Below are 22,102 nucleotides of genomic sequence, written 5' to 3'. Positions count from 1 at the left end.
ACTTATCAAATTATTGCAGCTTTGAAATCAAATGGCTCCCAATTTAAATTTAAATGATGATAACTCACTCTTCAACTATGTCGTGAAAGAAGGCAATGGTGTCAAAGGTCTGGTGGACTTGGGCCTTACCGAGGTACCGGGTCGATACGTCCAGCCACCACACCTCCGAATGAACAAGCAAGAGGTTGCCAGTTCACTCGAAAACGTGACCATTGATGTATCTGAGCTTGATGGTCCCAACCACGAACAAGTGGTGAAGGCCATTGTCCATGCATCTGAAACTTTAGGGTTCTTCCAGGTGATTAACCATGGTGTGCCGTTGGAAGTGCTGGACTCACTTATAGTTACAGCCCACCAGTTTTTCGATCAACCAGTAGAGAAGAAGGCTGTGTATCTCAAGGAGGTTAGCCCTAGTCGCCTGGTCAAGTATGGTACTAGCTTTGCTCCTGAGAATGAGAAGGCTTTAGAGTGGAAAGACGTTCTTAGCATGATTTATACCAACGATGCAGATGCTCGTGACTCTTGGCCTAATGATTGCAAGTAAGAATCTGATTTTTTTTTTGAGTAAAATTTCATTTTAGTCTGTGTAAGGTTTGGGTCATTTTACCACTTTAGTTCAAAGTTCGCATGTGGGTCCAAAAAATTTTAGAGGGTGTTTGGATTCCTTATTATAAGTCCTTTTTCGAGTCGGCTGCTACATTATCCAAACAATCTCAATCCACATGATTCCTTAGAAAAGTGCCACCTGTTGTGGCCTAGATATCTCGCCTATCTTCATTGGATATCCTGTTATGAAAAGCGATAATTAACTCCCCTCTTGGAATGCCATGATGGGGACAATTATGGATCAATTGATTGAAGCGCTTCCATGACTCATAGAACAACTCACCCGTAGTTGTTGGAACTCTCTAATGGCGGCTTTTCCCATCTTAGTTCTTTGTGGAGTATAATACTCTTCTAGGAGCTGTTGTTGCAACCCTTGCCATGTGTGAATGCTTGGATAAGGCAAGGAGATGAACCATTCACGTGCTGAGTCTTTTAGTGAGAACTGAAATCAGACCAACTTAACTTGATCGGTCGTGTCCACCTATCATACCACAAACCGCTTCAAATTCCCCAACATGAGCATACGGTTCTTCACTCCCCTTTCCATGAAAATTAGGCAACATGTTCAAGATATGCGGTTTTTCCTTAAAAGATCGATCACCATTAAGAACGGGCATGACAATAGGTGATGAGTGTTCCGCAATTTGTGGACGGAAGTGACTCTAGACCCCCCGGATATTCGGATCCGGAAATCTCGGATCTCTTTGCCTTTGACGTGGTACGGCCGGTGCTGGATTCACCCGTGGTGGGGTTTGATATCCGTTACCCCCACGTGGTTGCTTTTGCTGAAATCCTTGGTAATACCGGTTTGCCACCAAATTTTATTGGCCTCCTTGCATTCCCGCATATGCTTCACGCTCATCCCATTCTTCATCTTACTCCGAACCATAATCCAATCTACCCTCTTCACAATCATCCACTCTACCCCGATTCATTCTCTGTTCAAACTGGTCACCTGCACAGTGTGGACGAGGTTCACGGTTAGGTCTATTCACAACCCGAATTGGCTCGGGTTGTTGTTGGTTTCCTAACGGGTTACCCATGCATGGGTACTCTAAATCTCCACCTCTCACATGAAAGTCACCTTGTAGAGGTGCTTGTCTAGCATTTAGGTTTTGTGGTGGTGGTTGATTTGATTGGTTTTGTTGGTTCTGGACGGGTAATGGTGGTTGATTTTGATGATTTAGGGATTGAGGTTGATTTTGTGAGCTTTGATTTTGGAATGGTGGTGGTGGCATATTAGGAAGTGGGTCTTGTTGTGGTGTTTGCTGATTCAGGGTCGGTTGACTTTCTGGAGGATTCATGCTAAAACTGGTGCCTTTCCTTTTAAAGCTGAACGAAGAACTAAATTCTGTCTGGCGGTCTTTTCAAATTCGGGATAAAAAAAGTGGTGATGGTCTTCCTGAAAACCTGGTATGCATGCAACTTGAGATCACCTGCACACAAGTAAACAAGAAACTACGCGTACTACCAAACGAAACAAAAATAAACAAAAAGGAATATTTTTGGGTTTTTATGATTTTTTTAAAATAAGAAAAAAAAAAACTAATCTAAACTAACACTAAGCGCACGAATTCCCCTGCAACGGCGCCATTGTGATGACTGTCGTAAGGGTCATGCAAAAACCTAATTAAACTAAGTAAATAGCGTAAGTAGGGTATCGTATCCACGGGGAATTTGTGGTTAATGTTCAGTTTTAACTATGATCTAATCTATTCTAAATTCAGGGGTTTTAATAACTATTTGAAAGAAAACGGAAATTAATGAGAAAGTTGTGATCAATAAGAGAAAAAGTAACCTCTACCCGGAATCCCAATTACTCGTTTTTAACAGAAACACCTATTTACTATTCAAAACACCACATAGACATGACCTTGGATTATTGATTTTGATTAATTGTTAGGGTCAGTTTTAAGATTCACCATACAACCCAACAACCCGTTTGATTATATCAACTACCCAACAATTTATTAACCCGCTAACGATGCAAGTATATCGCCAATATGCTTAATGAACGACAAATAATTCAAATACAATAACCGTTGCACAAAATCAACACAAGTAGTCAAGCTTTACCAGTTTAAAAGAATCAGAAACAAGTATTCATATCAAAACAAGAAATTGTTCATCCGAGCGGAAGTCACAACACGTTTAGCCGCTCATGGTTATCATCACAGCTTCAATCTTGATCAGGGACGGATTAATCATGAGAAACAGCTTAAACGGATGAAAGTTATGGTAAAAATGCAGGAAATCGCCTCTCAATTTGTCTGGAACGGCTGGAATGTGATTGGATAACTAAAACGTGAATTAGGGCAACATTATATAATTTCCCGTAATTGAACTCTCCCGTGCATCGCGGGAGAGTATGGGTACTTTGCCGGGTCTCACTTGGGCTACCCAGGTTGACTTTTTCCGCTACAGCTCCTGTGTTGACCCCTCAAACCCGTTTTTCAGCTCGGTTTACCCTTTTTAGCACCTATTAAGCCAAAAAACACCAAACACGCGATACGTATACAAACCAATACGAATTAACATGTTAACACACTAAAACCCAACGCGAACTACTACAAAATACAACATATTTTGACCCAACATCATTACTCCTCCCCCTCGTCGTAGGAAAAAAAATCTTTGGTATAGATCGATGAATGAATCATCTGACGGAGGCAAAGCCATTGCAAAGAAATAATTTAAGAAATTTGTTGAATGCTTTGTGTATGAGGTTTGTAGGATATAGGATGGTAGAATGGTTTGTGTGTATATATATAGATATAAGAAATTTAAGAATTTTTTTTATTAAACCAACCGTTTATTAATGGTAATATCTCGAAACAAAACAAAACTAGCCTCTAAAATTTTCACGAGTAACTACCAAATCCGCCGCATAGCGCCCCCTGGGCGGTGTTCCCGGCGCTATGGGGGGGGTTGCGATGCTATGGCCCGTGCCACTACGGAAGCACTAAAATGGAGTTCTATTCTCATGGGATAGCTACGAGGAAATCAAGAATAATACTATAAGTCGTCATCATCATACTCAGTATATTCAACAAATAGCAAAGCTAAGGTGAGGTCTGAGGAGGGTGAGATGTAGACGGCTTTACCTCTACCTCGTAGAAATAGAGAAGTTGTTTCCAGTGAGAGCCCGGCTCGAAGAATAATACTATAAGTAATATTATTAATTATTATTGAGATGGAGTCAGGGTTGTCTTTATTTATTTAACGTGTTTCTTTATTAGCAAACAAACAGATAAGATAAGAGGTAGGTAGGTAATCAAATTCAAGTTGTTTTAGGGTGGAAGGAGTGCTTCCCAAATTGGGAGTGGTAAAATTTTTATCTAGACAATAATGTCATATGTTATGTTAACTCCCCACTCTATTTTTCATTTTGCACGCAATCACTAGGGGTGGTTAAACACACATAGAGTGGTAAACAATTTAAAAAAATAAAAAATAAAAAAATGTGTGATTAGTTGAAAGGGGTTGAAGCCTACCATTAACCACCTCTCTCTCTCTTTTCTTCCCACATTTGGTGAATACTCACCGCATCCCCCCACTCCCCGCTCACCGATTTGAGGGTGGCGCGGCCCCTCACCGTGCGGCAAACATGGGTCACCGAAGCGATCATCGAAGGTGCCCCTTCCACCCTTAGAATTATTTATGGTTCATCTTATTCCCACGTGTTTGGTATGCGCTATTCTGATTTAACAAGTGGTGTTGAAAAAAGAAACTGAAAGCTGTCAAGCTAACTCACAAATGTTGAAAAACAAGTGGTGGTTGTTTGAGACACGCAATAAACACAACATAAGAAACTTATCAAATTATTGCAGCTTTGAAATCAAATGGCTCCCAATTTAAATTTAAATTTAAATGATGATAACTCACTCTTCAACTTTGTCGTAAAAGAAGGCAATGGTGTCAAAGGTCTGGTGGACTTGGGCCTTACCGAGGTACCGGGTCGATACGTCCAGCCACCACACCTCCGAATCAACAAGCAAGAGGTTGCTGGTTCACTCGAAAACGTGACCATTGATGTATCTGAGCTTGATGGTCCCAACCATGAACAAGTGGTGAAGGCCATTGTCCATGCATCTGAAACTCTAGGGTTCTTCCAGGTGGTTAACCATGGTGTGCCGTTGGAAGTGCTGGACTCGCTTATAGTTACAGCCCACCAGTTTTTTGGTCAACCAGTAGAGAAGAAGACTGTGTATCTGAAGGAGGTTAGACCTAGTCCCCTTGTCAAGTATGGCACTAGCTTTGCTCCTGAGAATGAGAAGGCTTTGGAGTGGAGAGACGTTCTTAACATGTTTTATACCAATGATGCGGATGCTCGTCAGTCTTGGCCTAATGATTGCAAGTAAGAATCCGTAATTTTTTTTTTTTTTTTTTTTTTGTGTAGGTGCTTTAGGATTTGTCGGTGGTTTTTAGGACTATTCGAGTCTGTTGGTATCATCGTCATCGGAAACCCAGGACCAGTCGGAACGGATCGAGTTATGACCGCATTCACAATCACCCTCAAACGAACAACAAACTTGACAATACTTCATCACGAATCAAATGAACAGATAACTATACTGAATGATAATAAACTAACCGAATAAACTTCTGAAAATGTATATATGATAACAGAATTCAGCGTGTTACAAACAAACTAATCGTTCAAGGCTATTTATAACAGTGAACCAGTACGTCTACTTGCAGTCGCGTCTTTCTGATGTAGGGGTACGAGGATGATATAACTGCCAAGTGAAAAGGTGCGTCTATCTGGCATAATAACCGCTGCCGGCGGTTATACTTATCTGCTGCAACGTTTAAAACAAGTGGGCCTGCTGCACCGGGCTTGTTCTTCTGATCTTCTCATCCAGATTCGACCCATACATATTAATACCTAAGACACTAATCGTTTGACCCAACATAATGTTTCTGGCCTACGGCCCATAAAACAATAAAAACAGTTTTGACCCGTTACTAAAATATAAAATAAAACCATAAAAGAAATGCAGTAGGTTAATCTTCGGATGATCTTGATTATGATCTTCATTCACCTCCCTAAGCGAGAACATCCGAAGCCCGCATCTTGATCACTCCTTGCAATTGTTGGTGACCTCTATCTTGACCACCACTTCGTCATCACTTGTTTCTTCGAGCCAACCGTTGTTGTTTGAGTTTCCAGCCATGACGTTTGCATTCTTCCCACGCTTGTCCTTCATGAAGTCGAAATACCATTCGACTAGTTCCAAGTAGTAAACGTAGGCAACCTTGACTTCGTGTGCATCGTCCGGCTCATAACCATACTTAGCCGCAATCACGTCCCATAAATTCTTTTCCATTACTTCCTTGAATCCACCGTTATGCCTCACGATTCGATGTAACAGAATTAAACTAAATTCACGACCATCGATTAATTCGGGTGGCATTGCCTTTTTACATACGATTCCAAGAAAATCTGGAATAAACCAAATTAAAACATCTTCGAATGTAGCATCGTAGAACCTTTGATGATTCTCTAGTTCCTCGTGCAACGTGATGAGATCTTTCGCTTCTAGACAACTTTCAATGATCACGTTATTTTCGATAACATCTTCCTCGAGTTGTGAAAGAATTAACGCTCGTTCCCGAAGCGTTTCTTTTGATTCATACGGATTATCTTTTTCACCCTCGAGGTATATTAAGAGCGCTTTCTTTGCTTTCTTGGAATAAACAATTTCTTTCTTTCTTGCTCTCGAACTTTCACCATACGCCTTTTTCTTGTTCCTTTCCTTTTCGAATTCCTTCTCATAGTAATCTTCCAAACACTCTTGAAATTCCTCCTTTTCTTTCTTGTATCCGTTGTCAACACCAAGATTATCATAAAACGTGTTGAGATAATCTTGTTCTAAGTCCACTTCTGACTTGTCTTCATAAATATCAAACCCCTTCGAACGACTTCCGAACATCTTCTTTAGTAAACATGTATCCCCCATTGTAACCGTTTCAATTCCTTGAAACAGGAGTTGTTCTAGACTTAACACGTTCTTGTCTAGACTAGGAACGTAACTCACACATGGGATTGTTTTGTCTCTACCATCCACCGGGACTCTAACTTCTCCAATACCATGCACAAACGAGAAGTCCTTCCTATTCTCGTTTGTCACTAACCCAAAATGCCTTTTGAAATACTTGAACACATTCTGGTTTCCCGTCATGTGAGTTTTGTATGTAGGATCAACAACCCAAATCGAATCCCAATTACCGCCACACGTATCCTTAACCATATAATCACTTTCAACCGGTAATGGCGATAAATTAACATACTTACTTGGACAAATCGAGGCGATATGACCAAATTGCTTGCACTTGAAGCAACGAATTCCCGGTTTCCTTGGTCTTCCAACCGGTGCACTTCCCTTTATTCCGGATTTCTTCACGAACCCCTTTGGAACCATTCTCTTTGGAAACTTCTTTACCGGTGACTTCCCGGTTCGTATGGTTGGCTTCCCCTGCGCGTACTCATTCATCCCTTCCGCTGCCCGGCCGCACTTTCCACTACGAACAACATTTACACCGTAGTCGGTCACAACCGATTTTCCCTTGTCTCCCCTAGAACGGTTTCCATCATTGTCACAACCCTTTCCTGTTCCTTTCAAACCTTTGGCTTTGATACCAATGTTGGTATCATCGTCATCGGAAACCCAGGACCAGTCGGAACGGATCGAGTTATGACCGCATTCACAATCACCCTCAAACGAACAACAAACTTGACAATACTTCGTCACGAATCAAATGAACAGATAACTATACTGAATGATAATAAACTAACCGAATAAACTTCTGAATATGTATATATGATAACAGAATTCAGCGTGTTACAAACAAACTAATCGTTCAAGGCTATTTATAACAGTGAACCGGTACGTCTACTTGCAGTCGCGTCTTTCTGATGTAGGGGTACGAGGATGATATAACTGCCAAGTGAAAAGGTGCGTCTATCTGGCATAATAACCGCTGCCGGCGGTTATACTTATCTGCTGCAACGTTTAAAACAAGTGGGCCTGCTGCACCGGGCTTGTTCTTCTGATCTTTTCATCCAGATTCGACCCATACATATTAATACCTAAGACACTAATCGTTTGACCCAACATAATGTTTCTGGCCTACGGCCCATAAAACAATAAAAACAGTTTTGACCCGTTACTAAAATATAAAATAAAACCATAAAAGGAATGCAGTAGGTTAATCTTCGGATGATCTTGATTATGATCTTCATTCACCTCCCTAAGCGAGAACATCCGAAGCCCGCATCTTGATCACTCCTTGCAATTGTTGGTGACCTCTATCTTGACCACCACTTCGTCATCACTTGTTTCTTCGAGCCAACCGTTGTTGTTTGAGTTTCCAGCCATGACGTTTGCATTCTTCCCATGCTTGTCCTTCATGAAGTCGAAATACCATTCGACTAGTTCCAAGTAGTAAACGTAGGCAACCTTGACTTCGTGTGCATCGTCCGGCTCATAACCATACTTAGCCGCAATCACGTCCCATAAATTCTTTTCCATTACTTCCTTGAATCCACCGTTATGCCTCACGATTCGATGTAACAGAATTAAACTAACTTCACGACCATCGATTAATTCGGGTGGCATTGCATTTTTACATACGATTCCAAGAAAATCTGGAATAAACCAAATTAAAACATCTTCGAATGTAGCATCGTAGAACCTTTGATGATTCTCTAGTTCCTCGTGCAACGTGATGAGATCTTTCGCTTCTAGACAACTTTCAATGATCACGTTATTTTCGATAACATCTTCCTCGAGTTGTGAAAGAATTAACGCTCGTTCCCGAAGCGTTTCTTTTGATTCATACGGATTATCTTTTTCACCCTCGAGGTATATTAAGAACGCTTTCTTTGCTTTCTTGGAATAAACAATTTCTTTCTTTCTTGCCCTCGAACTTTCACCATACGCCTTTTTCTTGTTCCTTTCCTTTTCGAATTCCTTCTCATAGTAATCTTCCAAACACTCTTGAAATTCCTCCTTTTCTTTCTTGTATCCGTTGTCAACACCAAGATTATCATAAAACGTGTTGAGATAATCTTGTTCTAAGTCCACTTCCGACTTGTCTTCATAAATATCAAACCCCTTCGAACGACTTCCGAACATCTTCTTTAGTAAACATGTATCCCCCATTGTAACCGTTTCAATTCCTTGAAACAGGAGTTGTTCTAGACTTAACACGTTCTTGTCTAGACTAGGAGCGTAACTCACACATGGGATTGTTTTGTCTCTACCATCCACCGGGACTCTAACTTCTCCAATACCATGCTCAAACGAGAAGTCCTTCCTATTCTCGTTTGTCACTAACCCAAAATGCCTTTTGAAATACTTGAACACATTCCGGTTTCCCGTCATGTGAGTTTTGTATGTAGGATCAACAACCCAAATCGAATCCCATTTACCGCCACACGTATCCTTAACCATATAATCACTTTCAACCGGTAATGGCGATAAATTAACATACTTACTTGGACAAATCGAGGCGATATGACCAAATTGCTTGCACTTGAAGCAACGAATTCCCGGTTTCCTTGGTCTTCCAACCGGTGCACTTCCCTTTATTTCGGATTTCTTCACGAACCCCTTTGGAACCATTCTCTTTGGAAACTTCTTTACCGGTGACTTCCCGGTTCGTATGGTTGGCTTCCCCTGCGCGTACTCATTCATCCCTTCCGCTGCCCGGCCGCACTTTCCACTACGAACAGCATTTACACCGTAGTCGGTCTCAACCGATTTTCCCTTGTCTCCCCTAGAACGGTTTCCATCATTGTCACAACCCTTTCCTGTTCCTTTCAAACCTTTGGCTCTGATACCAATGTTGGTATCATCGTCATCGGAAACCCAGGACCAGTCGGAACGGATCGAGTTATGACCGCATTCACAATCACCCTCAAACGAACAACAAACTTGACAATACTTCATCACGAATCAAATGAACAGATAACTATACTGAATGATAATAAACTAACCGAATAAACTTCTGAATATGTATATATGATAACAGAATTCAGCGTGTTACAAACAAACTAATCGTTCAAGGCTATTTATAACAGTGAACCGGTACGTCTACTTGCAGTCGCGTCTTTCTGATGTAGGGGTACGAGGATGATATAACTGCCAAGTGAAAAGGTGCGTCTATCTGGCATAATAACCGCTGCCAGCGGTTTTACTTATCTGCTGCAACGTTTAAAACAAGTGGGCCTGCTGCACCGGGCTTGTTCTTCTGATCTTGTTCATCCAGATTCGACCCATACATATTAATACCTAAGACACTAATCGTTTGACCCAACATAATGTTTCTGGCCTACGGCCCATAAAACAATAAAAACAGTTTTGACCCGTTACTAAAATATAAAATAAAACCATAAAAGAAATGCAGTAGGTTAATCTTCGGATGATCTTGATTATGATCTTCAGAGTCCACTACTTCCATAAGTGGACTCTAAATACATCTACACAAGGACGATAGTAACCTGCTTATGGTTTATGGTTTTAGGGAGTCCACTTCTGGTTTCTAAGACTATATTAGGGTTTGGAGGAGGGTAGTCTTTAAAGGATGCTCCGCCACGTAGGCGTCCACGTATGCGAGTGTGAGGATGAGCCTATTGGGGATGAAAGAGAGGGAGGAGAGGCACGACATGATCGGCGAGCAGACAACGTTGAGGACGGGGACGCCTCTAGGGGGCGGTGTGCCGGGGCGTCACCGTTCCTAGGCCGCTCCCACACCGAGTAGTCTAAGGACCTCTAAATAGATCTCACATTGGGATTTGGGAGATGAAAGTAGTGGACTCCCAAGATACCAAAATAATACAAAAAACCAAAAATCCACATGTAAACACATTCCTATATTAGACTGCGGGGTATGGTGGGGCGGGGGTTGGGCTTGGGTTGGGGCATTTGATGACACGTGGCTTGGGTGGCAGACATGGGGCGACCCACATTAAAACAGGGTATGGTGGGGCGGGGGTTTGGGGGCGTGGGTTTGGTGGGCTTCGCTGGGCTAACCCGGCTGGGCTCTTTGGGCTCTTTGTAATTAAAGAAAATTACATAAAAATTAAAGAAAATTACATAAAAAAAAATTACATAAAAAAATTCCTAACGTTTATATTTGTTTTTTATCTCTTCTCTCAGCTCCAAGACTATTTCCAACTCGTCACCCTTTAGGTGATCAATCGGCTGGGATAGAATTTTCAAATCCTCCCGTCTTTGTCTCTCGGCTTCTCTAGCGGCATCTCTAGCTTCTTTGCTCTTCCGAATTTCGACCCTTTGTTGTTGGAAGACGTTGAATGTATCCATCTTGGATGAAATGGCATCCAACTGGTCGCTGTATATTCCTCTATGCAAGAGCGAACTCCCAGCTGAAGGTGATGCCGTAGCAGATCTTGATTTTTGAGCACGCCTTTTTGTGGCATCTCTTCCATACTCAGGCCGGTTTGGGCTTGGCGAATCATCTAAAAGGTTCTCAATCTCTTGATCTCGTGCATCAGATTGGGACGAGGCCCTCGACCTTTTGGAAGACGTGTTGCTTTCGCTACCACTGGGATATTCGCCCACTTTGGATGAAACTTACAAATCTCCCAACAATGCATGAAACGGAAGTCGGTCCCCACATTTGTCTTGAATTGAAGCAATGCATTCGTCACAATGTCGGCTTCGGTTTCACCACTTTTTGGGTTTTGTTTTGCTTTATTTAAAAAACCACTATATTTTGTAAGTTGGGTGCTTATCTCGGTCCACTTCGAGGATAATCTATCGTTTTCACGATAAACCTCTTTTCCCAATTCTTCATGGAATATTTTACTAACCCCTTGCCACAAATAGGTCCGATGTTGAGAATTTCCTGTTTTTATAAAAACAAAATTTAATATATTACAAAGTTATAAAAAAAACATCAATAAAAACAAAGTTTAAGAATACCTAAAGTTGAATGTTGAGATTGTTGAAACCAACCCCTCGCCAATGCAAGTTCTTCAGGAACGGTCCATTTTAGTTGTTTTCGCTTGATGGTTTCAAGTGCTTTATTCGCCTCGGTTTTTTTCTTATGGCTTCTCTTTTTTATGGGTTGGGGTGCGGAAGGACCATCGTTGGGTGGTTGAGTTTCGGGGACGGTTTCGTTTTGTGAAAGGTCGATGGAGGTTGGTGAAAGGTCGATGGGCGATTGTGTAAACGGGGTAGGTATCGAATCGTCGGTGTGTCGGAAGTTAGTAAACACACGATTCCCGATATACGATGCATAACCCGCCATGTCGGGCATAGAAGAGTGTATGAAAAATGGACGAGCCATTGGACGAGTGGGTGGTGGGCTAGGGTTATTTTCTTGGTATGCATACGGGTTGTTCGGGTCAAAAGGACGGTTATGAGGATGCATTTTTTTCGTTTTGTAGATGGAGAATTGAAGATGAATGTGGTAAAAAAATGGAAGAAATTGTGAGGTTTTATAGTGGAAAAATTAAATTGTATTTGTTTTTTTTTTTAAATAGCCGTTGGCCAACGGCTAGCCCAACGGCTTCTTTTGGTTTGTCCAATTAGAGCCCGCCATGTCAGCTTGGCCAGACCGCCCCACGCCCGGCTTGAAACCCATGCCCCAAGGGTCACGCCCAAACCCATGCCCACCCGGGGTGGTGGCTAGGGCGTTTTCAGCCCACCCACGTCCAAACCCCCGCCCCATACCCCGCAGGCCGCAGTCTTAGCTACACATAAAAAATTCTAAGAAACCTAAACTACTAGTTGTAAAATTTTGCAGTTCGAAAAAAAACTATTTTCTAGTTTTCTCATGTTACAACATCTAGATGCATTCTTTTAGATGTGGGTTGGAATTTCATCATCCTATAATCTATATTATATTATATACTAATAAAACATAAACTCAATGAACAGTAATTTTGAGTTTATTTTTTATTAGTATATTCAATTAATTAAAAATATATTTAATAATGGGGCGGGGTTGTAACGTGGGTTGAGTACAAACGCCCAAGTCACCATCCCGGATGGGCTTGGGTTTTGGCGTAGCCCCTTGGGCAGGGGTTTCAGCCAGGGCGATGGGCGGGGCTATCAAGATGACATGTATATGATAAAAGTAAAACAGAATGAACAGTAATTTATTATTAATTTTTTAAATTAAAATTAGAACACATTTAATAGATTAACAAATGGTATTGGATATAGGTACGAGTCTCAAATTTACCAAACTGGTGTATTTTCGATACCAGTTCTGCACAGGTATTCACCGGTTTTTTCCCTCAAATACCGGTGCCGTACCAGTACCGACCGGTACCGAACCGTACCATACTAGGTATATTCGGTACCGGTACCCACTTTTGGGGATTTTGGTAACGGTATTTTCGGTACCGATTGGTACCGAGCTCATCAAATCCTGTAGCAACGCAGCAATGCAAATAATTACGCCGTTTAAATTACTTTTCATACACACAGTAAGTAAACTGTATTTCGTTTGAATGAGGTTTTATATACACAACAACTTATTTTGCTTTCTTTTTTGTCTTTTTCTATAATGAATAAATTGTAGCATGTAAAATTAATTTGGATATTTAGAATATTGATGAGCAAATCGTATCAAATCCTGTAAACGAACCGGTATCGTATCGGTACCAAATTTACTATACCAAATCATTTTCGGTACCAATTTGGTACCCACCTTTTGGCGTTTTCAGAATCGTTACTTTCGGTTCGACACCGGTCTAGCACCATACCTGTATTTATTAATTTTTACCTTCAAATACCATACCGTATTGTACCGAGCATTTTCGGTGCCGGTACCTAATTTCGATGATTTTCCGGATCGGTACTTTCGCTGCCGTTACCGGTACCGAGCTCATCCATATTTTAACGTGTTAACACCGTAATAACTGAACTGAAAACAACCGAATTTCCAATGTGTAGGACGTGTGGGTCCTATTATTGTATACTAGGTTATTTAAAATCGCTTTTTTATGACGGAGTAACTATCCTTACCACGTCATTTTATTTATGTTTTGATATTCGGTATCTGTTTGCCGTTGCTGACACGCCTTTTGTAGTCATTGGGTTCCGCCGCAACGCGCGGGCGGAAAATAACTAGTTTAATTTAATGTTCGTATATGATCATGATCCGTACTTAGGGAGGTGGTGCTCGAGTTCATAAAGACGTCATCGGAGATGGTTCAAAAGCTATTACAAGCACTCATCGGGAACCTTGGGGTAAAACTAGACGACTCAAGACTCCATGAACTTTCAGGTTCTGATATCGTGAACATGAACTTCTACCCGGCCTGTCCAAACCCGGACCTAACCGTTGGCGTGGGAAGGCACTCGGATATAGGCATGCTAACAGTGCTTCTACAAGATGGAATTGGTGGATTATACGTGAAAAAAGGTGATCAAAATGCATCACCGGGAAATGAAGTGTGGGTTGAGATTCCACCCATAAAAGGTGCTTTGGTTATTAATGTTGGTGATTCACTACAGGTTAGATGTCATGAAAAAACTATATATTATTCGTTACCAAACAAATGAACAATTGGTCGTTTCATGGTGTGTTTATGTTAGATTTTAAGCAATGGAAGGTATAAAAGTGCAGAACACACAGTGCGAACCACGGACGTCGAGTCAAGAGTGTCAGTCCCAAGATTCATCTCACCACTGCCCACGGCAAAAATTGGACCGTTTCCTGAGCTGGTGGCTCGTGACGGGGTGGCTCGATATAAGGAGGTTATATATGGAGAGTACTGGAAAAGCTACTTTGAGAAGTCTCTAAATGGAAAGAAGTCCCTTGATTTTGCATCTATTTGATTAACAAGGACCGTTTGAGACCAAGTTCTATTCCTCGTCTTATATTTAATAAAAGACTTTCTTTGTTGTAATAATAAAAGCAAGTCTACAAAGACATTCTTATATTTAATAAAAGACTTGCTTTGTTGTAATAATAAGGGAAATTGACTTGTAATAATCCCATCTAGACCTTATTGACCATTAATAATCCCACCTCAGAATATTTCCCCCACCAGTCCCACCTTTCACATATTTTTCCTACAATGGTCCCCCGTTTAAAAAACTTAACGGAGTTAAGCCTACAACTAATAATTCGACGAAGACTTCTTTAATTTTCCCATCATTTTTTCTTATTTTAAACAGTTTATGAAAGTGAAGTTTCTCAAATCTTTTTCTAATTTTAAATAGCAGGCCGTCCTCGAGAATGAGAAAAAACTTTTAGGCCTCGTGCGAGACAAAAAAGTTAAGCCCCCTTTTTCACAGATAAAACTAAAATTGTAAAGAAAGAGAATATTTAAAAGAAAAACTACTGCTTCGACACCGCCCCACCTGCCACTAGTCTGCTACCGCCATCGCTGTTGCCCTCACCACCGCCATTGCTGCCGCTGTGACTCTACCACCGTCGTTGCCGCCTTCAATTTTCGTCTCTAGACTCTAGCTACCATAAAAATAATATAGTGTTTGATGCTTTTATATCATTTTAACCCGAGTCAGTTTTAGCATGAACTTTTTTGACCCGAACCTAATTGATCTATTTTATTTAAACCGCTTCTTTTGAGCCAAACTAGTTTTGACCCATTATCCGACCCTTCCCTGCCTTAATGATAACCTTTCTAAGTACATGTATAGTTATAATTAGAGATAACTTCTACAGTTGGAACATATATTATATTATTATTATATTATAGAGTTAAATGCTATTTTAGTCCCTGTGGTTTGGGCCATTTTGCCAGTTTAGTCCAAAGGTTTCATTTTTAACCTGTGGGTTCAAAAAGGTTTCACAGTTGCTATTTTAGTCCACTTGGATAACTTCATCCATTTTTTCTGTTAAAGAGAAGGCTAATTCGGTCATTTTGTATGTAATTCTGTTAACTAAAAGGGCAATTCAGCCATATAAATTGACCGAATTGGCCTTTTCGTTAACAGAAAAAATGGATGAAGTTAACCCAGTGGACTAAAATGACAACTGTGAAACCTTTTTGGACCCACAGGTTAAAAATGAAACCTTTGGACTAAACTGGCAAAATGGCTCAAACCACAGGGACTAAAATGGCATTTAACTCTATATTATAATTAAGTAATAAAAATACAGGTAGTTTCCTTGTACACTTGGAAATCCCAAAACTTGCATCTTCTCCTTCCTTGCTTGGCCCCTTTTAAATAAACCTCACACAGTTGGATCACACACAATCAATCCATCGCTATCTTAGGTGAGAATTCTAATTTGAATTTCTTTTCTTTGCCTTCTTCTTTTGGTTAACTTATATTTTTCCATAAATCTATCTTCTTTATTATTTATAAAGTTCTCTTGATGCAATGTTTCTGAAATGTTTGAAATTTGCAGAAAGCAATCAGAGTGCAGACATGGTCTTTAAGCTTCAACACCCACCAGGTATCGTCCCGTTTCCTTTTCGCTTTTAATTTTGCGATTTAAAAAAATAAGTAGCATGACTAATGAAATCTCACTTAAACAGAAAAGAGGCGGGCCGAATCCACCCGTATCAGGGACAAGTATCCTGATCGAGTACCTGTACGACATTTAACGCAAGCTTTGTATATTTATGTTGTTGTATCCATCTTTAAACTGAGAAAAGTAAGTTTTCAGGTGATTGTCGAGAGAGCTGAAAGAAGCGATCTTGCTGACATCGACAAAAACAAGTACCTTTTCCTCCCTTTGTCGTCTTATGTATCAATCAACAATGTTAAACCAATTACTCTCGACTCTTGTCCAGATATCATTTGATCCAAACCAAAAGTTTGGATATGCGTTTTCAAAGTGATTATGTATATTGCAGATATCTAGTACCAGCTGACTTGACGGTAGGTCAGTTTGTTTATGTGGTTCGTAAAAGGATCAAACTTAGTGCGGAGAAGGCTATATTTGTTTTCGTCAAGAACGTGTTACCACCAACTGGTGAGAGTGCCATCTACCATTAACTTAATAACAATCATCTTTGTTAACAAAGTTAAACTCATAGTTCCTGTAACAGCTGCTTTGATGTCTGCAATTTACGAGGAAAACAAGGATGAAGACGGGTTCCTCTACATGACCTATAGTGGTGAAAACACATTTGGATATCCAGTTAACCAAGATAATGCATGAACATACAATATCCAAATTCTTGTTGCAGATGTAAATACACTTTTATATTCTGGTTCATTCTTCCCATTTTATGTCTGGCACCTTCTAATGCCTATGTATATCTAAATGTGACATTTAGGATGATGATAATACCATTATAAAAATGTAAACAACATTCTTGGGCTCCATTATAAAAAGTTCTCAACCCCATCTGTTATAATTATTGAACCTTTCTTAAAAGAAAAAAAAAAAAAAAAAAGGAGTTAATTACTGTTTTCGTCTATGTGGTTTGTCAAAAATCACTATTTCAGTCCATTAGTTTAAAAATTGCGATTTCAGTCCATGTGGGTTCACTTTCGTAACCATTTCAGTCCACCTCGTAACCATTTCAGTCCCTGTACTTACAGAATAAATGAATTGAAATGGTTACGAAAGTGAAACCACAGGTACTAAAATGGTTACGAAAGTGAAACCACAGGGACTGAAATCGCAATTTTTAAACTAATGGACTGAAATAGTGATTTTTGACAAACCACATGGACAAAAACAGTAATTAACTCAAAAAAAAAAAAGGAGTTAATTACTGTTTTCGTCCATGTGGTTTGTCAAAATTCACTATTTCAGTCCGTTAGTTTAAAATTTACGATTTCAGTCCCTGTAGTTTCACTTTCGTAACCATTTCAGTCCACCTCGTAACCATTTCAGTCCCTGTACTAACAGAATAAATGGATTGAAATGGTTATGAAAGTGAAACCACAGGGACTAAAATGGTTACGAAAGTGAAACCACAGGGACTGAAATCGCAATTTTTAAACTAATGGACTGAAATAGTGATTTTTGACAAACCACAGGGACGAAAACAGTAATTAACTCAAAAAAAAAAAAAAAAGGAATGGCTACCAACCACTCTCATTTTAAATTGGGAGAAAGTTATATAATCTTTTGAGAGTTAATCTAGCAAAATCACAATACATATTGATGGATGTCCTTACAAACTCATAAGAAGATATAATAATGTCTTCACACATGTGTCTGTCACATCATACATAAATAATACCCATTCATAGTCATACAACTAGGTTTATGCTACTACACATAGATGATGTTATGTGCCAAATATATTATTGCACATAGCTTTATTTATTATTATGTCTGTTGCATCCTCCTCAACTGCACAATACCATATTATACAGCTTCTATTTATTCTCAAGTTCTTTCAGAAAGTCTTCATGATCAACCAGAACCTACAATCAAACAGACAGCCGATGAAAAAGATTACGCATTTTTCTTCATCAATACGTTAAAAAAACATGGAGGCCTACTTCCAACGAATAATCTACGTAGTTAATATCCTGATATATCAACCGATATATCAGTGATATATCGGTTATCGGTCCCTGCCGAGATAGCGGTACAAAATATTGGTTAGAATATCGGTACCGATAATATCAGCGATATTGTCCAATATTTGACCGATATATTTGATCGATAAATCACCGATTTTCCCGATATCAGTACCATTCTTCTTATTTCTACCGTACATTTTACTTCTTATTGCTGCTATTAGTGTTTTAAGTCTTAATTGTTAGTTGTCACTATTAAACGTTAGTGTTTTAAGTTTTAGTCGGTTCTTGCTTGTTACAATTGTTAGTGTTAACTTGCTATATATATAAATTTAGCATGATATTAAAATTACCGATATCCCACTGCGATAACCGATATCTCAAATATCGGTCCTTGACCGATATCCGATATTTCACCGCATTAACTGCTTAGACGAATATATGACCTTTTAAATTCATACAAGATTGAAAGATTAGATTTACCGTTTTCCAACCATCTGGATCAAGGAAAGAGAGGATTTTCGTACCCAGCCCAGGAAGTGGGCCAGCCTGCCTCGTTATCTTTCCACCAAGCTCTTGGATGACATGGTTCACCACTTCCGCACTTTTATAAACATCACTCGTACTAATTGCAACCTATTATTATTATTATTCAACATCACCACGCCAAACTTGAGAAATAAATATAAAAAAAGCAAACAAATAGACTCAAGCTACAATGTTTAACCTGTGCATATGCATTGCCTTTGGTGTATTCAGTTACACCATAGTTATATGTGAGCTCCAATACTGTTGTTTCTTTTTCTTCAGCATACCCCATCATTGCCAATGTGTACTGGGTTGCAAATAATATTTTAGTAACTTCAAATAATACAGGAAGGAAACATCTATTAAGAGGTGTACCTTTTGTTCTGGCCTATCGATTTTCCTGCATAACTTCATCCCCAATGCCTGCGCAAAATTGGACCATTATATCAACATTACATGGATAAGTTACATTAGATATATTAAGAAATTAAACAATAAAACTGTACCTTTTCATAAAACTTGATGGATCGATCAAGATCACCGACACGAAGCATTACTTGACAAAGTGGTTCAGGAGTGGAAGGTCGTTCAATGAGTTCGAAAAGGTAGCCATCTGGATCTTTAGCAAAAGCGATCACACTCGTTCCACCTTTAACTGGACCCGGCTCCCTTGTGATGGTCCCACCTTTTGCCTTAATGTCTTCAGCAAGTTTGTAAACCTTCAAAAAACACATACCGTTAAAAATTTCAACAAATTATATATCAGATGTAGTAAGTAGTATGCAACACATACATCCGCGGTAGCAATTGCAAAATGCCCAAATCCAGTTCCGATATCATACTTATCGACTCCATAATCTGTGCATAAACATAAACCATCAACAGATATTCATGGTACTAAATACAATTCTTGAAAAATTCGGAAACAAACTGTATGTAAGCTCCACTGCAAAGTTTGACTCCTCAGGCCCGAACCCAAGAAAAGCATTTGAGTACTTCTCCTCTGGTACGTCCCTTTTCCTCAGTAACTTCATCCCAAATGCTTCTGTGTAAAATCTGATTACAAAAATTAAATAAAAAATGAATACCGAAATGATATATTGGTTGAATAATGATCTAACGATAGAGATGGGTAATGTACTTGATGCTGCGCTCAAGATCACCAACACGGTAAACTGCATGCAGGAGACGACGGTTATCCTTCTTCGGGAATTCCAACAAGTCGGTACTTAAGGTGTCAGCCATACTGGAATACGTTTAATTGCTAAGCTGCTCATGAATTTATAGATTTGTGTTATACGAATGAAATGAGAAACACATTCGATATATCCATTAGACCATTACACGTTGCATCCTACGAGTTACGCATTTAAACAGAGTAATCCGATTCCATTATAACTACAGCAAATAAAGTGAAAGCTACTTTTTTTTAGAGTTATTTACTATTTTCGTCCCTATGGTTTGTCAAAAATCACTATTTCAGTCCATTAGTTTAAAAATTGCGATTTCAGTCCCTGTGGTTTCACTTTTGTAACCATTTCAGTCCACCTCGTAACCATTTCAGTCCCTGTACTTAACAGAATAATGGACCATTTCAATCCATTATTCTGTTAAGTACAGGGACTGAAATGGTTACGAGGTGGACTGAAATGGTTACGAAAGTGAAACCACAGGGACTGAAATCGCAATTTTTAACCTAATGGACTGAAATAGTGATTTTTGACAAACCACATGGACGAAAACAGTAATTAACTCTTTTTTTAAAATGAGAGTTGATCAGTTGAGCTCCCAACCTAAGAATCATATACTGTTGGACCAATCCTAATTAAATAACTTTATAAATCAAACAACAAAATATATGCACTGTGGCTCACAAAAAAAGTTTGCATCTTAAAAAAAAAAAAAAAAAAAAAAAAAAAAAAAAAAAAAAATCTTTTGAGCTTCATATAAAATGGCTACAAAAGTAGACCAAATACTCAGAAGGCTATTATTCAAGTTCAGTTTTTTTTTTTTTTTTTTTTTTTTTTTTTTTACAACAAGAAGTAACACACATCCAGATAGCGATCAAAATATGGGGTAATCTATGCAGAATACAAAAAATCAAAGTAGCCTCTAAAGAAAGACTGGCTTCTATCATCACCGATCCCGTAACAAATTATAATAAGGAAGGCAACAATAATGAAAATGATTAAAAATAGAGGGAATTTATTTAACACAGGTTTGTAGCCGAATTGTTTGATTTGTGTATAGGCTGCTTGTGCAAGATTGATGGGTTTGGAGTATATGATTACAAACCCTAACATTAGGTAAACCTAAAGACATGAAAATGAAGGTGATTTCGTAGAATTACCTTGGAGAAAATTAATTAAGGATTGTAGAAAGAAATAAATAAATAGTGAAAAAACAGAGGGAGGGAGGGAGCACTTACAGAAAAGGTAACGGAGAGTGGGAGCTTCTACCAGAAACTGATGGAAACCTTCCTTCACCCCTACTTCCTTTTTAAAGGCTTAACCTCTTTTTTTTTCCGTTACTTTATTATATTATTTTCTTTTTTAATTTTTAAATTCTAATACCACACCACCCACCACCGCTCAGTCACCGACTCACCACCATCACTAGAAAAATTGTGTATAAAACAAAAGAAACATAAAAACAAGAGTTTCTTTAATGAATATTCGTTTTTTTTTTAATTCATGATTGAATATCGTTCATACCAAGTTAAATCAATATAGAAGGTAGACGGGCAACAAGCTGCACTGCACCCATTTCTGAATTATAAGCCCTAATCTAACAAAGACAAAACCCCATCCCCTGAGTTTAATCAATTGTTGTGGATGACCCGTTGGACTCTGGTCAGGAATTGGATAGCTTCTGGCTAGAGAGCCAAATTTGTCAAAGGCAAAAAGGACAAAAACATGTTGGTTCTCTGCACAAGCTTTAGCGTGCTTATCAACTTTCTTCGATTCTGCCTTTCTTGCTGCTTGTCCAGCTATAAACTCATTTTCCCTTAAACCAACTAGAGGGGAAACCCCCTTGAGGTCCACACAAGCATGTTTCTCCCTAGTCCAACCAAAGACGAGCAGATCCGTTGGTCGCAAAGTAGATCTCCCTTCCATAGGGTCCGTAAGGAAATTCACAGGAGCCTCTTTCTTAGCCGAAATCCCAGCTCTTCTCAGGATGTCCCACAAAACATCTCACACCCTGTTATGCCGATATTTGAACCCAGGGAGCTTTTTACAATGCATTGCGTGCTCTCCGTATTTATCCATACAAGCTTTACGACATATCAGGCAGGTTTCATCTTCTGGGTACATAGGGATCATCAATCGGTATTTAAAGATGGCTTTGTATTCTACTGCTGACATACATTGTCCCAGCCCTCAATCGGGATAAAGGTCAGAAAATCCTGAGCATGGGGATCATTCAGACACTCCCACACCGCCTTCTAGCGAGATAACAAATCAAAAATTTCTCCCAGGCTTTGAACGATTTTGCTAAACAGAGCATTCGCCAAAGTTTTT

The 22,102-nt window shown here is 39.4% G+C and overlaps 3 protein-coding genes across 5 annotated transcripts; 2 read left to right on the top strand and 1 right to left on the bottom strand.

The window, feature by feature from the left end:
• On the top strand, nucleotides 1–14,854 carry LOC110939629 (scopoletin 8-hydroxylase). 2 transcript variants are annotated; one of them, XM_022181205.2, is made up of 3 exons: nucleotides 1–540; nucleotides 13,760–14,105; nucleotides 14,187–14,854. In XM_022181205.2, exons 1-3 carry the CDS (start codon nucleotides 32–34, stop codon nucleotides 14,427–14,429), a joined length of 1,098 nt encoding a protein of 365 aa, XP_022036897.1. In that variant the 5' UTR covers nucleotides 1–31; the 3' UTR covers nucleotides 14,430–14,854. The 2 variants fall into 2 exon arrangements, with proteins under 2 accessions (XP_022036897.1, XP_022036896.1); XM_022181204.2 differs by lacking the exon at nucleotides 1–540 and adding an exon at nucleotides 4,392–4,963.
• An 866-nt stretch (nucleotides 14,855–15,720) lies between these two features.
• LOC110939627 (autophagy-related protein 8C) lies at nucleotides 15,721–16,933 on the top strand. 2 transcript variants are annotated; one of them, XM_022181202.2, is made up of 6 exons: nucleotides 15,721–15,838; nucleotides 15,973–16,020; nucleotides 16,103–16,158; nucleotides 16,234–16,286; nucleotides 16,424–16,542; nucleotides 16,619–16,933. In XM_022181202.2, exons 2-6 carry the CDS (start codon nucleotides 15,993–15,995, stop codon nucleotides 16,729–16,731), a joined length of 369 nt encoding a protein of 122 aa, XP_022036894.1. In that variant the 5' UTR covers nucleotides 15,721–15,838; nucleotides 15,973–15,992; the 3' UTR covers nucleotides 16,732–16,933. The 2 variants fall into 2 exon arrangements, with proteins under 2 accessions (XP_022036894.1, XP_022036893.1); XM_022181201.2 differs by lacking the exon at nucleotides 15,721–15,838 and having other exon boundaries at nucleotides 15,868–16,020.
• A 707-nt stretch (nucleotides 16,934–17,640) lies between these two features.
• On the bottom strand, nucleotides 17,641–21,214 carry LOC110939626 (lactoylglutathione lyase GLX1). The gene is made up of 9 exons (XM_022181200.2): nucleotides 21,010–21,214; nucleotides 19,723–19,850; nucleotides 19,513–19,637; nucleotides 19,375–19,439; nucleotides 19,088–19,300; nucleotides 18,957–19,004; nucleotides 18,781–18,888; nucleotides 18,537–18,689; nucleotides 17,641–17,954 (listed from the first exon to the last, which is right to left on the bottom strand). The coding sequence occupies exons 2-9, from the start codon at nucleotides 19,824–19,826 to the stop codon at nucleotides 17,907–17,909; spliced, it is 864 nt and encodes a 287-aa protein (XP_022036892.1). The 5' UTR covers nucleotides 19,827–19,850; nucleotides 21,010–21,214; the 3' UTR covers nucleotides 17,641–17,906.
• Between the last annotated feature and the right edge of the window lie 888 nt (nucleotides 21,215–22,102).

This window comes from Helianthus annuus, chromosome 5 (genome assembly GCF_002127325.2).
Source record: "Helianthus annuus cultivar XRQ/B chromosome 5, HanXRQr2.0-SUNRISE, whole genome shotgun sequence".
NCBI lineage: Eukaryota > Viridiplantae > Streptophyta > Magnoliopsida > Asterales > Asteraceae > Helianthus > Helianthus annuus.
The sequence above is the reverse complement of the archived record's forward strand: the minus strand, read 5'-3'. Positions and strand labels throughout refer to the sequence as shown.

What these genes read in the sequence shown, in the direction of transcription:
- LOC110939629 (XM_022181204.2), top strand. Translation starts at nt 4,449, where the DNA reads ATGGCTCCCAATTTAAATTTAAATTTAAATGATGATAACTCACTCTTC. An exon ending in TCTTGGCCTAATGATTGCAA is followed by an intron (nt 4,964 to 13,759) that starts GTAAGAATCCGT and finishes ATCCGTACTTAG; the next exon opens with GGAGGTGGTGCTCGAGTTCA. An exon ending in ATGTTGGTGATTCACTACAG is followed by an intron (nt 14,106 to 14,186) that starts GTTAGATGTCAT and finishes TGTTTATGTTAG; the next exon opens with ATTTTAAGCAATGGAAGGTA.
- LOC110939627 (XM_022181201.2), top strand. Translation starts at nt 15,945, where the DNA reads ATGTTTCTGAAATGTTTGAAATTTGCAGAAAGCAATCAGAGTGCAGAC. An exon ending in GCTGACATCGACAAAAACAA is followed by an intron (nt 16,287 to 16,423) that starts GTACCTTTTCCT and finishes TGTATATTGCAG; the next exon opens with ATATCTAGTACCAGCTGACT. An exon ending in GAACGTGTTACCACCAACTG is followed by an intron (nt 16,543 to 16,618) that starts GTGAGAGTGCCA and finishes TTCCTGTAACAG; the next exon opens with CTGCTTTGATGTCTGCAATT.
- LOC110939626 (XM_022181200.2), bottom strand. Translation starts at nt 19,826, where the DNA reads ATGGCTGACACCTTAAGTACCGACTTGTTGGAATTCCCGAAGAAGGAT. An exon ending in GATCTTGAGCGCAGCATCAA is followed by an intron (nt 19,638 to 19,722) that starts GTACATTACCCA and finishes TTTTGTAATCAG; the next exon opens with ATTTTACACAGAAGCATTTG. An exon ending in TTGCAATTGCTACCGCGGAT is followed by an intron (nt 19,301 to 19,374) that starts GTATGTGTTGCA and finishes TGTTTTTTGAAG; the next exon opens with GTTTACAAACTTGCTGAAGA.